Here is a 17,352-nt window from a genome sequence, read left to right as displayed (position 1 = left end):
AAGAGATCTCTAGTCTTTCCCATTCTATTATCTTCCTCCTATTTCTTTGCATTGATCACTGAGGAAGGTTTTCTTACCTCTCCTTGCTATTCTTTGGAACTCTGCATTCAAATGGGTATATCTTTCCTTTTCTCCTTTGCCTTTAGCTTCTCTTCTTTTCTCAGCTATTTGTAAGACCTCCTCAACCATTTTGCCTTTTAGCATTTCTTTTTCTTGGAGATGGTCTTGATCACTGTGTGCTGTACAATGTCATGAACCTTCATCCATAGTTCTTCAGGCACTCTGTCTATCAGATCTAATCCCTTGAATCTGTTTGTCACTTTCACTGTATAATCATAAGGGATTTGATTTAGATCATACCTGAATGCTCTAGTGGCTTTCCCTACTTTGTTCAATTTAAATCTGAATTTGGCAATAAGGAGTCCATGATCTGAGCCACAGTGTGCTCCTGGTCTTGTTTTTGCTGACTGTATAGAGCCTCTCCATCACCCTCCGCAATGTCCCACACTGTCTGTGGAATGTGTTCTTCTCTAAATAAACCTACTTATTATTTATCACTTTGTCTCTCACTGGATTCTTTCTGAGATGAAACATCAAGAACCTGAGCTTTATTAGGTCCTGAAACCAGATGCCAACAACTAAGGGCTTTACTCAACTTTTAACCTGTAAGAAATAATTCCAAAATGTAGCTCTCTTATATCTCCCACTTCCAAGTTGTCATATGAAGCCTAACTTTAACCAGGACCTGCACTGATACATAATATATTGATACACAAAGAATACATTATTCATTAATAACTAGACTGAAAATGTTAGACAGAGTATGATCTTAATCGAATTTTTTTAATGAAAGGAAAAAAAGTGACTGTGTAAGCAGCAAGAAAACAGCCACCAAACTCATATTATTTCCAGTGAATTAATAAGACAGCACATACTGAGCCATGCTGCTGCTGCTGCTAAGTCGCATCAGTCGTGTCCGACTCTGTGCGACCCCATAGACAGCAGCCCAACTACTTAGGTACATTTGCTTAATCTTCTCCAAAGTATACAGAAAAAATGGTGGCATGAACTGATGAAATCCTTCTTCAAACAGCACTTACATAGTTTTATTATTTTTGTTTACATTATACCTAGTATTGCTTTATACTTAAGTATGAACAGGCTCTTCCATTCTTCTGAGGCCACACCACACACCATGAGGGATCTTAGTTCCCTGCTGGACACTGGTTAAGAATCCAGCTTGCAATGCAGAGGACATGGGTTCGATCCCCAGTCAGGGAATTAAGATTCCACATGCCCCAGAGCAATGAAACCCGAGTGCCACAACAACTGAGCCTGCATGAAACAATGATGATACCAAGGGCTGCAACCAAGACCCAAGGCAGCCAAGTAAATAAAACGGTAATAATAAGGCCGCACAACACAGCATGAGGGATTTTAGTTCTCCAGCCAGGAGTTGAAGCTGTGCCCTGGGAATGCAGGGTCTAACCCACTGGACCACCAGGGAAGTCCCAGGGCTCTTCCATTCGTAACTCATTCCTGGGCCCCACCTCCCTTCTCCCATTCCATGCACTCAAAGATTTTAAGCTCTTTCTTAATAAGAACTGTGTCTGGTATAGGTTATACCCTTTGGATCCATCAACGGTGTACACCTTAATGTTAGCAGAATGGATTATGTGAGTGAACAAATCCCCACACAACCCCTTAACGTTAGATAAAATTCTCTTAATAGTTTCCTAAAGCACTTAGGCCATTTTCAGTTGAACACCAAAGATATAGAATTGACTCCTATCACTGATTTCTTGGGGTTTTTTTAAAGCATAATTCTAACCGCAAATAGTTTAACACTCAGAGTTTGTTTATCTCCCTGACTTACTCTTTCAGAGATAAGTGAGAGAAAGCCTCAGTTATAAGCATCTATTTGATTACTTAAGAAGGCACAATGCTAGCCACAGCAAGTGACTGCTTGAGAAGACAATTCACGTTAATAGGAACAGAGAGAGACTAGTGTGTTAACTTTCCTACTTATACTCAAAGGACCTTCCACCTTCATTTTCTCTAACTACTAATTGGATAATCAGAGAGTCTGTATGGGAGGGAGAGGAGAGGTTTGCTCAATATCACAAAGATTCCTTCCAGAAGGGAAGGTTTGGACTGACATCTTTTTAACATGCTTTCTTTTTTGGCCTAATACACTTTATTTCTCCTTTTGCAGCTATGAAATATCCTTGTGTGCAGAGTTACAGAATACAACTCATGTAAAGAACTAATAAAATAGTAAACACTAGAGGCTAACAAAACAAGTACTAAAACATGCTGAATCATGGTATATCATCTTAGGCATATTTTACCATAATTAAAAAAAAATGTCACAGTAACCTGGAAAGAGAAAAGACTAACATTGTGAGACGGTACATATGCTGTCTATTACAGCTGCATAATGGGAGCCAGGTGAAGGGGGATTCCAGCATCCTGACATAGGCACCAAAGAAATTACAGCATCAAAAACAAACAAACAAAGTCAGACATGAAAAGGGAGGAATTCTGCATGCCATGGTAAAGCTGATTCTTTTTTTACCAAACACACACATACACAAAAAGAAAGTAAAATGTCAAAATCATTTCCATATCCCTTGAATCACATGTCAAATTATTCTCCTTTTAATGTATCCATCACCCATGGTATACAAGAAACCCTCCCTTGAAAATAGGAATGCACCAGAGAAAAGATATTCCGAAATGCAAGATTATGTAGTGGACAAACACGACCATCCAATGTGGCATCATAGCCTAAGCACACTTGTCTTAGACGAGAGCTGGGCTGCAGCGATGGTTTACACTCTCCTTACCTAAAGGAATGTGAAAAGGCTTGCAATCTGCAAGAAGCCAGAGTAAGCATTAAAAAAGAAAGGAAGTTCTGGTAAATCTAAAACAATTAAATAACCTACTTTTTAAGAGCTGTGTAAAGTTTTAACTGAATTCTAAAAGGCTACACAATCGGGAGTTAGCACAGAAAGAAAAGAGCTTACCTAAGAGAAGTATATATAATGGTCAAGAGGGTTTAAGAGAGCTGTGTTTATTACGTTGTGTTGAAATGATAATAGTCCAAATACAATGAGCAAATCATTGGGTATTTTTGGTACAAGTATAAGACCAATTAACCAAACTTATTCAACCAACAAAATTCTGGTTGTAAAATCTACTTTCCCCACAAAAAGAAAACACAAGGTCATGCAATCTGAAGGGTTTAAAAAAAACAAAACACATAAATCTTGCATGCCAACAGAAGCACAGCCAATTTAATCCACATTTGTCATTTTCAGCACTATTTTAATCCACATGGTGGGTGGCATGAGGTTACTGATGGACACAAAAGCACTCTGAAGCGGTTTTATCAAAATGACCAGGAAAATTCTGCAGACACATTGAAAATAAAATGCAAAATAAATAGCTCAAAACAAGATTTTGGCCTGGGCATGAACATAGATGGTACAAAGCAGTACACAAATGAGTATGTGCCAAGCACACCATGGGCTAAAGATGTACCACCTGGAAGTAAAGGCAGGACTCAGTGCTCCCAGACTTATCCCCACCAGACACAAGGCTCCACTTACAACCATAGGTCTGCAGCCACATACTTACCCCGTGTGATCAAGAAGGGCTAAAAGGAGGAAAGTTCACAACCAGAATTTTTCAACAACTTTAAATGTATTCATAAGACAATCAGTTTGAAGGCTATGCCTAGAAGGATTTAGGGATGCATTTCAGGTCCTGGTTTGAAGGAGGGCTCTTCCTCACTCAAACAGGGGGAGTCCAACATCAGCCAGTACCAGGCAGGAAAGAAATGCAACCACGATAACAGATTTTAATCTGCCTCATCTTAATTAAGCAAGGAAAAATGAGGACGTACTTTACATCTTCCAGCTTTTTGGTGATGACAGAGCCAACAGACGAAAAAGCAGCTGAAGCCTTCTGTCCGGCCTGAGATAAGGTTTCAGAGGTCTTCTTGTACCTATATTAAATTATAAAAGAACAGAGCAAAGAAAGTAAGCTAACCTTTCCAATATCCATTATGTGGTGACAGAGGATGAGATGGTTAGATGGCATCACCGACTCAATGGACACACGTGTGTGTGCTAAGTTGCTTCAATTGTGCCTGACTCTTTGTGACCCTATGCAGCAGCAAACTCTGGGAGACAGTGAAACACAGGGAAGCCTGGCGTGCTGCAGTCCATGGGGTTGCAAAGAGTCGGACACGACTTAGCGATTGAACAATAATCTTTCTAATATCCATTATGCAGAGTTCAGTGATCACCACCTTTTGGACAACTCTCAAGAAAAAAAAAAAAATAGAATATCCAAAATTCTTCATGACTGCCAAGTCAACATCATCACATCATCTTTTACTTAACCACCATTTCAAACACAACCTTTTGCAGCACCCTAGAACAGCCAGAAAGGCCCATAAAGGCAAGGCTGAAGAAATCTGGGTAAGAGTTAAAAACAGTTATGAAGCCAAGATCAAAATGGGCCAGAGGTTAAATGAAACTATATCTCTGATTTTTTTTTCCTTTTTCACTTAAGCTAAACAAAACAAAAATGAAATCAAATTCCTCACATTTCTTTCACAACTTTATTTTCTAAAAAGGGACCAGAAGTAAGGTGGGATCCAGGAGTACTTTTTATCACCCAAATCAATTTGGGGCAGCATAAAGAGATTTTTCAGTTCTCCCTATATGTAGAGTTACCAAATAAGAACTGGTGCCTTCTCAACAGGGTACATAAAAGGTACAACACTTCAAATGACTCAAGGGGGATATTTGCTGTAGCCCAAAAGCAGAAAATTTACCACCCCCCTCCTCCCATCTACTCAGGGATTAGTGAAGGGAAAAAATAAACCAGACAAAAGAATATGGTTCTTATCCCAAAGAGGTTAAGCCCACATTGTAGAAAGGGATGTTCAGGCATTTTTACTTACCTTGTCAAGATCAAATACCAAAAAAGAGAAAAAGAGAAAATGTTTAAGATGATACAAGGAATGGCATCCTGCATGTTCTTCCGCTGCCTACTTATATGGAGAAAGCGGGTGGGTACCCCCGTACTGCCACATTAGGAAGCAGTCAGCCTCGCTGGTGCTGGTCACCAGCTCAGCAGACGGGACTGCATAGAGAACACCTTTTGGAGACTCAGGAAATGGAGCTGCATCTTGATAATGCTGTACCAAAACCGTGTGATCAAAAAAGACCAGAAGATTAAGGGGTGGTCCCCTGCTATTGGCACACATCAGAGATGGTGACCTGAGAGAGTCTCATGCTGTGTATAAAGCAGGGTTAAAAAAAAATAAAAAGACTGGCTCTGCACTTGGCCAGATCTTAGTTCAAACAGTGCCTCCAGACATTGAGAGATTTGTGACCTCAACACTGATCTGATCCTGTTTCCTTATCTACGGCTATCTCACTACCCACTCTACTGGGTTATTCTGAGGACCAAGTGACTCATGTATATATCTGGTAAGTCAGTATATAACATTTTAAGAGCTGAGATTTTATTTCTTCAACTCACATAGGAGGCTGGTTTTCTCGCTATACCCCAGAACAGTCCAAAAGAACAGTTGGAGAAGACTCAGATACACTTGAGAACAGGCATGGTGGGGAAGGTTGCCCCGCACAGTATAGACAAAAGCTGCAGAAACCTCCTCAGTCCCTTTCCACCCCTCCCCGCTTCCAGACAAAAAGAGCAAAGTGTCCTCTACATTCTCTAGAAAAAGGGAGGGTCAAGGGCACATACGCAGATGTAGCTGTCACATCTTGCCACCCTTTGGCAATGTTCTGTTTTAGTTCCTGTAGTGAATTGATCCCAAGTTTCCGCTTGATCTCCGCTAGGTGCTTCTCTTTTGCTGCTAACACTTGAGACAGAGTCTGGATTTCTTCTTCTACCTGCAAGGAGCGGGGTTGGGGTAGGAATAAAGTCAAAGAGTTAAGATGATAAGCCCAAAATTATATTCAAAATTCCAGTCATTTTAAAACATTTTGGATTCATTTCTCTGCCTCTTTTAAAATAATATGTTAAGCAAATGGGTTGCTTGTTGATCTCTCCTGTAAAGCTGCTTTTCTCTCTTCTCTATATTTCAGTCTTGAGTTGTTCTCAGTCTCTCCCCTCTTCCTATACTTCCTTACTCAGGTTTATCATAGAGGTTCAGGGTTCAAACCTTTACACAGATAATATTCAAATTATTCTAACAGCTACTCTGACTACTGGGTCTGCATTTCCAGCTGAACACTGCTGCTTGAATGTCCATAAAAACTCACATTTATGTATTAAGTTAAACAAATCTGAAGTGAAAAGTGAAAGTGTTAGTCGCTCAGTTGTGTCTAACTCTTTGCAACCCCATGGACTATAAGCCACCAGGCTTCTCTTGTCCATGGGATTCTCCAGGGAAGAAGACTGGAGTGGGAAGTTATTCCTTTCTCCGGGGGTTCTTCCTGACCCAGGGATCGACCACCCAAACAATCTGAATTCCCACCAAAATACATACAACCATGCCAAATCAAAACACAGCCATATTGCATATTTCATATAAGTTTATGCATGCATACATGCTAAGTTCCTTCAGTAGAGTCCGACTCTTTATGACACTAGTCAATAGACTATAACCTGCCAGACTCTTCTGTCCACAGGATTCTCTAGGCAAGAATACTGGAGTGGGTTGCCATTCCCTCCTCCAGGGGATCTTCCCAACCCAGGGGTCGAACACATGTCTCTTGCGTCTCCTTCACTGGCAGATGGGTGTTTTGTTTTTTTTTTTTAACCACTAGCACTACCAGGAAAGCCTCATATGCGTTTATACTTCCAATATAAATCACAGTTCATACTGTCAATCTTTGTACCTGTCAAACTCACAGGCATAAATAAAACACACTCTCTCCCAGAGTCCTGCAGAAGTGTGGGCCCCTCTGATGCGGACTGACCAGCCTCAGGTTGGTGGTTAGAAATAGGCTCCTGACCCATCAAGTGGCTACTAGCCAGTGAACTGCCTGATGTGCCAAGGGATGATCGAATAATCACAGTCTCATTCAGGAATGCAGTTTGAGAAACTAAGATCACATTGGGAGGAGAAACTGAAAAGACTTGGATAAAGAAGCCCTGAAGGACAGGTGGGGCACAGCGAGATTATGTAATATTACAGAAGCCTAAATATACTCGAGGAGGCCAAAACTATAAACAGAAGCTATGAAGCAAAAAAAAAAAAAAAAAGAGTAGAGGAAAAGGCACAGCTAGGAAAATAGAGGGAAAGGGGAGACCCACAGAGAGAAACAGACACCCAAGACTTCTGTCCCAGAAGTCAAAAAACTTGGGTCCCTCAAGTATAGTTGGCCCTCCGTATCCACAGGTTCCACATCCACAGATGCAACCAACTGCAGATTGAAAATATTCAGGGGAAAAAAGTTCCAGAAAGTTTCACAAAGCAATATCTTGAAACTGCCATGTACTGGCAATTATTTACATAGCATTTATACGGTATTTACATAGCATTTACATTGCACTAGGTATTATAAGTAATCTAGGGATTATTTAAAACATGTGGAAGGACGTGCATAGGTTATATGCAAATATTATACCATTTTATATAAGGGACTTGAGCATCTGTGGATTTTGATATTCACAGGGTTCCTGGAACCCACCCCCTGCAGACACTGAGGGATGACTGTACGTTCATTAATATTCAAGACCCTCAGAAGGAAGCTTCTCTAGGCTTGTTGCAAAGCCATATCTCAGTCTTGACCTACACAACACTTCCATGGGTTCAAAGACAGCATGGCCTTTAAAAACAAAATAGAGTATTATTAAGTGAACTGAGAGCACTCGGCAAAAGGAAAGAAGAATAAATCAAAAGTGATGTGGCTGCCAAAAAAAACCCCAAATAACATACTCTAAGATGGCATTAATTAGAATACAGGTCCAGAACAAAGATAATCATCCATGCTTATATGACTCCGAGCTTCCCTGGTGGCTCAGACAGTAAAGAAGCTACCTGCGATACAGGAGACCTGGGTTCGATCCTTGGGTCAGGAAGATACCCTGGAGAAGGCAATGGCAACCCACTCCAGTATTCCTGGCTAGAAAATTCCATGGATAGAGGAGCCTGGCAGGCTACATGGGTTCCATGGGGGTGAGCTACATGGGGTTCATGGGACTGCAAAGAATCAGACATAACTGAGCAACTAACACAGTCTCTAAGATCCCGACTCTTAGTGACCCCATGGACTGCAGCCTACCAGGCTCCTCCATCCATGGGATTTTCCAGGCAAGAGTACTGGAGTGGGTTGCCATTGCCTTCTCCGGTCTATAAGATAGGACTCCACAAATTATATCTCTTTTTGGAAGTCACAAAACGCAACAATAAATGTATGAATGAATAAGGTTTAAAATCAAGCAAATTAAATGATTTGCTGCAAGTCACTAAGCTAATAACGCAGGAATCGGAATTTTAATGCAGGTTTTCTGACTCCACTTCTCAGTTTACTGGCTAATTCTCATTGCACATTGTTAGCTTTCTAATACTTTTCTTTACCTTAATTACAAATGTTCACATACTTCAAGGAGTAGACTTAAATGTTAAGTTTTGTACCCCTTGACACATCTCTGAAGTATTCACTTGCCCTAATGAAACTTGGAAAGAAAGACCACTATAAATCTTTCTGAACAATACATGACCCAATATATTTCCTGCTTTTGTTGATAATTGTGTGCTAACATACCTAGCTCAATCTCAGCACACTAGAGCGACAATTTCTTAATTCAACATTTGTGTGTGTGTGTGTGTGTGTGTGTGTGTGTATACATACACACACAAGAATCTCTGACATGAATCAAGAAAAATGGAATAATGAGTAGAAAAGTTACTACAAAGCTATGGTAATCAAGATTGTGTGGTAGACTTGAGAGTCCAGAAATAAACCCATACATTCATGGTCCACTGATTTTCAACAAAGATACCAAGCAATTCAGTGGGAAAGAATAACTTTATCCCACAAATGGTGCTGGGACAACTGAATTTGCATATGCAAAAGAATGCAGTGGGACCCCCAAGTCAGACCACATGTATTAAGATGGGTCAGAGAAATCCAAGTCAAAGAGCTAAACCATAAAACTTTAAGAAGAAAATAGAGAGGTAAATCTACATAATCTCAGATTAGGCAACATCTCTTAGATATGATACCTCAAGCACGAAAACCAAAAAACAAACCAATATCGTCAAATTTTAAAACTGATGTGCTTCAAAGGATACCATCATAAAAGTAAAAAGATAGCTAACAGAATTGGGAAAATGTTTTCAAATTACAAATCTGATAAGGGTCTAGCATGCAAAATATATTAAAAAAACATAGCTCAATAATAGAAAAGCAAATATCCAATTAAAATGGATAATGGATTTAAATAGACATTCCACCAAAGAAATATATAAATGACCAATAATCATATGAAAAGATCACCAATACCATTCATTCGTAATTAGAAAAGTTCAAATAAGACACCACTTCATCCCTACTAGTATGGTGTTCAATAATCAGTAAGACAAACAATACCAATAAGACAAATAATATCAAGCACTGACAAGGGTGTAGAGAAATTGAAACCCTCATACACTGCTGATTGGAATGCACAATTGCACAGTTTGGCAGCAAAATAGCATGACAGTTCCTCAAAAAGTTAAACATGGAGTTGCCATATCCACAATTTCATTCCTAGGTACAAAACAGGAGAACTGAAAACATATGTTCACCCAAAAACCTGTACATGAATGTTCAGAGAAGTATTACTCATGACAGTCAAAAAGTGGAAACAATCTAAGTGTCCAACAGCTAATGAATGGATAAACAAAATGTGGTGTATACTTTCACAATAGAACATTATTCAGCCATAAAAAGGAATGAAGTACTGATAGGTACTACAACATTGATGAACCTTGGAAACATTATATTAAATGAAAGAAGGCTGTCACAAAAGACCACGTGTTGTTTGATTCCATTTATAAGAAATCCCTTGAACAGGCAAATCTATGGAAACAGAAAGTGGATTAGTGGCTGCCAGGGACTGGGGCAGGGAGGACTGGGGTGAACACTGGCGGGAACAGGATTTCTTTGAGGGTGAGGAAATGTTTTAGAATTAGATAGTACTGATACTTGTATAAACTTGTGAATATACAATGAACTATACACATTAAAAGAATGAAATTTAATGTAAATTACATCTCAAAAAGAAGTTAACAAAAATGGATGGAGGAGATTTTTATCTCTTAATTTCTACAACTATTTCAAGCAGTAACTCTAACATAAAAAACAGAAAATTATCAGGTTTTAAATAAGAGTGCTGGAGTGGAATGCCATTTCCTTCTCCAGGGGATCTCCCGACCCAGGAATCAAATCCAGGTCTCCCGCACTGCAGGCAGATGCTTTACCATCTGAGCTACCAGGGAAGCCCCAAATGATTTTATTACATCTAATTATTAGGATCATTATTATCATATTTTATTATGATAGCATAATCTATATATGATGAGAGGTAAAGTAAGAGTATGGGCTTCCATGGTAGCTCAATGGTAAAGAATCTGCCTGTGATAGAGGAGCCACAGGAGATTCAGGTTTGATCCCTGGGTCAGGAAGATCCCCTGAAAAAGGGAATGGCAACCTTCTCCAACATTCTTGCCTGGAGAATCACATGGACAGAGGAGCCTGGCAGGCTAAAGTTCATAGGGCTGCAAAGAGTTGGACATGACTGAAGAGACATAGCACACAAGCATGCAAAGAATATATCTTCCATATCTCATGGAGTTTTCATAAAAATTGTATAAATTTCTGATTGAGTATAAATACTATACAAATAAAAAAGTAAGCACACACATCAGAGTTCATGAGGACCTGGACACAAGACCCAATGTTGTAATGTAAGACCTCTGACCTTAATCTTCATAATTTTGGATTAGGCAATGGTTTCTGACAAGTAACAACTAAAGCACAAGTCACTAAAGGAAAAACAAATTCAACTTCCTCAAAATTAAAAACTTGTGTGCTTCAAAGAGTGAAAAGGAAAACCTATAGAATGGGAGAAAGTGTTCACATAGCATATGTCTGATAACTTGTTAAATAACATTACATAATCCAATGGGAGATTTAGATCTCTGTTTTTTTCTCCGTCAAACCATAAAAACAGTAATATCTGCCTCATAACACTGTTATGAGGATTAATAAGAAAATGACTGTGAAGAGTTCAGCCACACAGCAAGTAGTGTGTGCTTGCCATGCAGCAATAGTCTGTGAATATTAGTTGCTATTACTATTAAGTTAATATCATTGATAATGAAATAATCATACTGAGGGCTGCAAGGATTTGGAAAAACTGTTCTCTCACATACTATGAGAAATCTTCTGGCTAGCGTTTTGGCTTTGTTGGTGTACATGGTAATGACTGTGTTCTTAACACCCAGTAGGCCCAGGGATTCTATTAATACTTCTAGGAATTTATTCTAAAGAACTAATGAAAGGACTTCCCTGGTGGCACAGTGGATAGGAATCTGTCTGCCAATGCAGGGGACATAGGTTCGATTCCTTGTCCGGGAAGATTCCACTCGCTACAGAGCAACTAAGCTCGTGCACCGCAACTACTGAAGCCGGTGTGCCTAGAACCTGTGCTCTGCAACAACAGGACCACCGCAGTCAACAGCCCAAGCACCACAACAAGGAGTAGCTCCTACTCACTGTAACCGGAGAAAGCCCAAGCAAAGCAACAAAGACCCAGCACAACCAAAAGTAATAGAATTTTAAAAAAGAACTAATTAAAGAGGTGCCTAAAGGATTATATGTATCTCCATCAAAATACTGTTTATAATAGCAAAAAAAGGAAATAACTGAAATGATATGCCCATTAATTAAATGATATGTCCATTAATTAAAAATGGGCTTGCAGCAATTTAAAAAACAGGCTATTCTACACCAATTTAAAATGAAATTGTAGGAGATCATTTACTGTCACAAAATTTTTTTGAAATTCAATTAAGTGAAGAAAAGTTATAAATGTGTATTCTGATGTCTTCTTAAAATACTGAAATGTTATAGCAATACACACATAGAAAAAAGTCTGCAAACAGATAATCTAAAACTTTTATGCTGTAAAGGTAATTTTGCTTTTCTTCAGTGCTTTTTGTTTTTACGATCAACATGTGCAACTTGTGTAAAAAGTATTTTTGTTTTCTCTTTTCAAAATAACAGTATTAGGCATGTACTAATACCAAATACTCTGTATTTTTCACTCTTACTCTCCTGATGGGGCTTATCACCAATCTGCCTTACCCATCCTATCCCCACCTAGTTTATAAAAGCTGATGTAAAGAGGTAGATAGAACAAATAAGGAAACAGAAGATCTGAACACTATAAACCAACTATAAACAGAACACCTCACCCCAAAACAATAGAATACACCTTCTTTTCAAATGTACATGAAACATTCTCCAGGACAAAGCATATCATTAGGCAACAAAACAAATCTCAATAAATTTAAAATCATACAAAATATCTTGACCAACCATAATGGAATAAATCTAGAAACCAGAAACAAAAGGAAAACTAGAAAATTTATAGATTTATCCAGTTAAACAACATGCTCTTAAGCCACCAATGGGTCAAAGAAGAAATCAAAAAGAAATTAGAAAATACTTTGAGACAAATGAAAACAAATACACAACATATTAAATCTTATGAAATGTAGTAAGAATAGTGCTCAGAGGGAAATTTATAGCTGTAAATGCCTACATTAAAAAATAATATTTCGAATCGATAACCTAACTGTACACTCTTACAGAATTAGGAAAAGAAGAGCAAACTAAAGCCAAAGCTAACAAAAAGAAAGGAATTAAAGATTAAATTAAAGATTAAAGATAAACAGAATAAAGAACAGAAAATCAATAGTGAAAAATCAATGAAATCAAAGCTGTTCTTTAGAAAGAACAATGCAATTGGCAAACCTCTAGTCAGACTGACAGAAGGTAAAAAAAAGGAAGATGCAAATAACTAAACTCAGAAATGAAAGTGGTGACAACACTACCAACCTTATAGAAATGAAAAGATTGTAAGAGAATATTATGAACAATTATATGCCAATAAACTAGATAACCTAAATGAAATGAATGAATTCCTAGAAATTCACAAAATGATTGAAACTGACCAAGAAAAAATAGACAGTCTGAACAGACTTATAACACATAAAAAGACTGAATGAATAATTAAAAATTTCCCAACAAATAAAAGTTCAAAACAAGAAGGCTTCATTGGTGAATTCTACTAAACACTTAAAGAAGAATTTAAGCCAATCCTTCTCAAATTCTTCCACAAAAGAGAATGGAAAACTTCCATTCCAAGAGGCCAGCCATTACCATGATACAAAAAGCAGACAAAGATATAAGAAAAGAAAATTGCAAGTGGATCTCTCATGAATATAGGTGCAATAATACTTAGTAAAATACCAGCAAACCAAATCCAAAACCATATTAAAAGGATTATACATCAAGGCCTAGAATACATACACCTAGGATAAAGTGGAATTTATTCTAGGAATGTAAGGATGATGCAAAATATGAAAATCAATTAATGTAATATACCATATTAATAGAATGAAGGGAAAAAATGCACGATCATCTTAATAAGTGAAGAAAAGCATTTGACAAAATCCAGGACCCTTTCATGATAAAAACACCAAACAAACTATGAATAGAAGGGAACTTCCTTAATATGAATAAGCGTATTTATAAAAACCAAGAGTTATCATCACACTGAATGATGAAAGACTGAAAGTATTTCCCCTAAGACTAGAAACAAGACAAGGATGCTCACTTTCACCACTGTCATTCAACATAGAACTGGAGGTTTCAGCCAGAGCAATAGAGAAGAAAAATAAATAAAAGCCAACTAAAATGGAAAGGAAGAGTAAAACTACTTTTGACTGCAGATAACATTATGTTATATAGAGAAAATTCTTAAATAATTCACAAAAAATTTAATAGAGCTAATAAGCAAGTTCAGCAATGCTGCAGGATATAAGATTAATATGCAAACTTCAGTTGTATTAATATTTCTACACAGTAGCAATGAAAAATCTAAAAGTAAATTAAGAAAATTCTGTTTATAATCACATCAAAAGAATAAAAAAAACTTCAAAATAAAGGTAACTAAGGAAGTATAAGACTTGTGCCCTGAAAACTACAAAACATTGCTAAGCTAGAGAAGACCTAAATAAGTGGAAAGACACTCCATGTTCATGGATTGTGAGATTTAATATTGTTAAGATGATTACAATCTTATTGTATTGTAATAATACAATACTCCCCCAAATCAACCCTTAGATTCAGTAATAATCCTATCTAAATCCCAATGGCATTTTTTGGTGTGTGGGGGAAGTGTAGATTCTAAAAATTAATATAGAATTGCATGAGACTTTAAACAACAATTTTGACAAAGGAGAAAAAGGTGAAAAGGTCATACTTCTCGATTTTAAAACTTACTACAAAGTTATAGTAATCAAGAATGTGGTACTCTCAGGAGGACAGACATATAGATGAATATATCAGAATTGAGAATCCAGAAATAAACCTTTACATATACACGAACTGATTTTTGACAAGGATGCCAAGAGCATTCACTGATAGTCTCTTCAATGAATGGTACTAAAAAACCTTCACATGTGAAAGAATGAAATTGAACCCTACCACAAACCACATATAAAAATTAACTCAATGGACCACAGGCTTAAATATAAGCTTTAGAAGAAAATATTGTGTAAATCTTTATGATCTAGTTTTGGAAATGGATCCTTAGATATAATGCTAAAAGAGCAAGCAACTAAAGAAAAAAAAAATTGGACTTCATCACAGAATTTAAAACTTTTGTGCATTATGACAGGATGAAGAAAGTGAAAAGAATGTATGGAATGGGAGAAAATATTTGCAGTTAATATATCTGATAAAGGATCTAGTATCCAAATATATAAAAAGCTCTTCTACCTCAACAACAAAAAGACAAATAATGTTTTATAAATGTGGGAAAGGATTTGAATAGACTTTCTCCAAAAAAGGTATGTAAATGACTAATATGCCCAGGAAAAGATGCTCAATATCTTATTCATTAGTGAAATACAAACCAAAAGCACAACAGGATACCATTTTACAGTCACTAAGGCGGCTATAATCAAAAAGACTGAAAATAAAAAACGTGGCAAGGATGTAGAGAAGCTGGTGATGGAATGTAAAATGGCAACCCTGCTGTGAAAACAGCTTGGCAATTCTGGAAAACAAAAGTTAAACATGGAATTACCATGTGATGAGCAATTCTACTTCTGGGTATATCCCAAAGGAATTGGAAATGGGTATTCAAACAAGTACTTTTACACAAATATTCCTTAGCTCAGTATCTACAATAGTTAAAAGGTCGAAACCACCCAAATAACCACTCAACAGATGGACAGATAAACAAAATATAATAGATACATACAAGAGAATATTATTCAGCCATTAAAAAGCAGTGAAGTACCAATACAAGCTCAACAAGAATGAACCTCGAAAATATTATGCTAAATGAACCAAGTCAGATACCAGAAATCACATGCTAAGTGACTGCATTGGAATGAAATATCCAGAATAGTTAAATCCGTAGAGAGAGAAAGCAATTAGTTGTTGCCAGGGAATGAGGGAGGGAAGAGTGGGCATGCCAGCTTAGTGAGTATGGGGTCTCCCTTGGACGTGATAAAAATGTCTGGATAGAAATGACAGTTGCATAACATCGTGAGTTTGCTAAATGCTACTCAGCTGTACACTTTGAAATGGTTGATTAAAAAAAAAATTTTTTAAAGAGGAAGGGAGAGAGTGAGGAATGGAAAGAAAATTCAAAGAACTTCTATCCACAACATTGCCAAAGGTAGAAAGAAGTCACCAAAGCAACTGAAAGAAGTGCATCAGGGCTAGTGAGGTCACTTAAAAGACATTCACTAGCGGCCCTCATCCATTTCCGACTTCACACTCTACTTCTCAGACCCACTTTACCCATAAATACCCTTCCTCGTATTAAAAACCAACTGGTCTCACATGTTCCCATTTCCTCCTCCTCACTCCAGCTCTCTAGGGTGAGTAAACACACATTGCTTTCTCTCCCCTGAAACTGACTATATAGTATCACCAGGTACTTTAGAAAAACAAATAATGACATATTTTAAGTGCAAAACGAAGCTCCAGAAGGATGGCTCCTTTACCTTTGCAAGTTCTCTTCTCAGCTCCTCTCGCTCCTCCTCTGACAGAGTCTCGGTGGCACCAATCGTGGCAGCAACATCTTCCCCTTCCTCAGGTACTGGGTCTGTTCTCAGCAGACCTTGTTGAAGACAAAAAAAAAAAAAGTTTGTAAAGTATGAAAGCTAAGTAAAATTTTCCTTTGGACTCCTTCACAGCCCCAGCCAGAAGAAAGCCAATGAGGTAAGTGCCATATCTCATCTTCCTGCTTTCAAAAGGCCTGGCTCTCCTAGGAAAGGACAAGGGGAAAAAAAAAAAAAAAACAACTTATGAGGTAACTACTAAAACCCACCAAATTACACTCTTTCAAAATAGGAATTTAGAAAATACAGCATTCTCTCAGCTTCTGTTCATTTCTCCAGTCACAATATACTTACTACAAAGCAGAAGAGTTAAGAGACCAAGAATGAGATCTTGCCAAGACTTTAAATGCTTAACTAGTAAATCAGCATGACTAATATTCACAGAAGGAGACTGTAAATGTCTTTAGCTTCCTCTACTAGTCAGATTTAACTCTTACAGCCTCAGTGAAGAATAGCCTAAAGAAAGTGTATTCCATTTCTTTCCCTAGTGGAAGTGGGAGACATCTTCTTGTAACTTTTAAAAAATATGTTTCATCCACTCCAGGCAAGAGAATTCCACAGACAGAGGAGTCTGGCAGACTACAGTCCATAGGGTCACAAAGAGTCGGATATGACTGAAATGACTTAGCATGCACGCACTCATCCACTCAAATTTCATGAACAAGCTTACGGTTGCCAGAGGGAAGGAAAAGGGAAAAGGATAATTTGGGAGTTTGGGATGGACATGTACACACTGCTTTATTTACAATGGATAAACAACAAGGGCCTACTGTATGGCACATGGAACTCTACTCAGTGTTATGTGGCAGCCTGGATGAGAGGGGAGTTTGGGGGAGAATGTATATATATATGTATGACTGAGTCCCTTCCCTGTTCACCTGAAACCATCACAACACTGTTAATCAGCTGCACCCCAATACAAAATAAAAAGTTTAAAATATAAA

At 37.7% G+C, this 17,352-nt stretch overlaps 1 protein-coding gene across 6 annotated transcripts in view; it reads right to left on the bottom strand.

The window, feature by feature from the left end:
* The window catches only part of TPD52 (tumor protein D52), a 133,771-nt gene that overhangs the window by 14,893 nt on the left and 101,526 nt on the right, over positions 1-17,352 (bottom strand). For 4 of the 6 annotated variants that reach the window (XM_086335411.1, XM_086335412.1, XM_086335408.1 and 1 more), the window contains exons 2-4: positions 16,292-16,407; positions 5,788-5,936; positions 3,911-4,012 (exon numbers count right to left, since the gene is read on the bottom strand). In XM_086335411.1, the coding sequence (XP_086191537.1) occupies positions 3,911-4,012; positions 5,788-5,936; positions 16,292-16,407 (367 nt within the window). Of the gene's footprint in view, positions 1-2,849; positions 2,877-3,910; positions 4,013-5,787; positions 5,937-16,291; positions 16,408-17,352 lie in introns of all 6 variants that reach the window. The other 2 variants (XM_086335410.1, XM_086335407.1) reach the window with 1 other exon arrangement.

This window comes from Bos grunniens, chromosome 14 (genome assembly GCF_055505025.1).
Source record: "Bos grunniens cultivar Pamir isolate PY7600 chromosome 14, Bosgru_T2T1.0, whole genome shotgun sequence".
Classification (NCBI taxonomy): Eukaryota; Metazoa; Chordata; class Mammalia; order Artiodactyla; family Bovidae; genus Bos; species Bos grunniens.
This window is presented reverse-complemented; position numbering and strand designations above follow the sequence as displayed.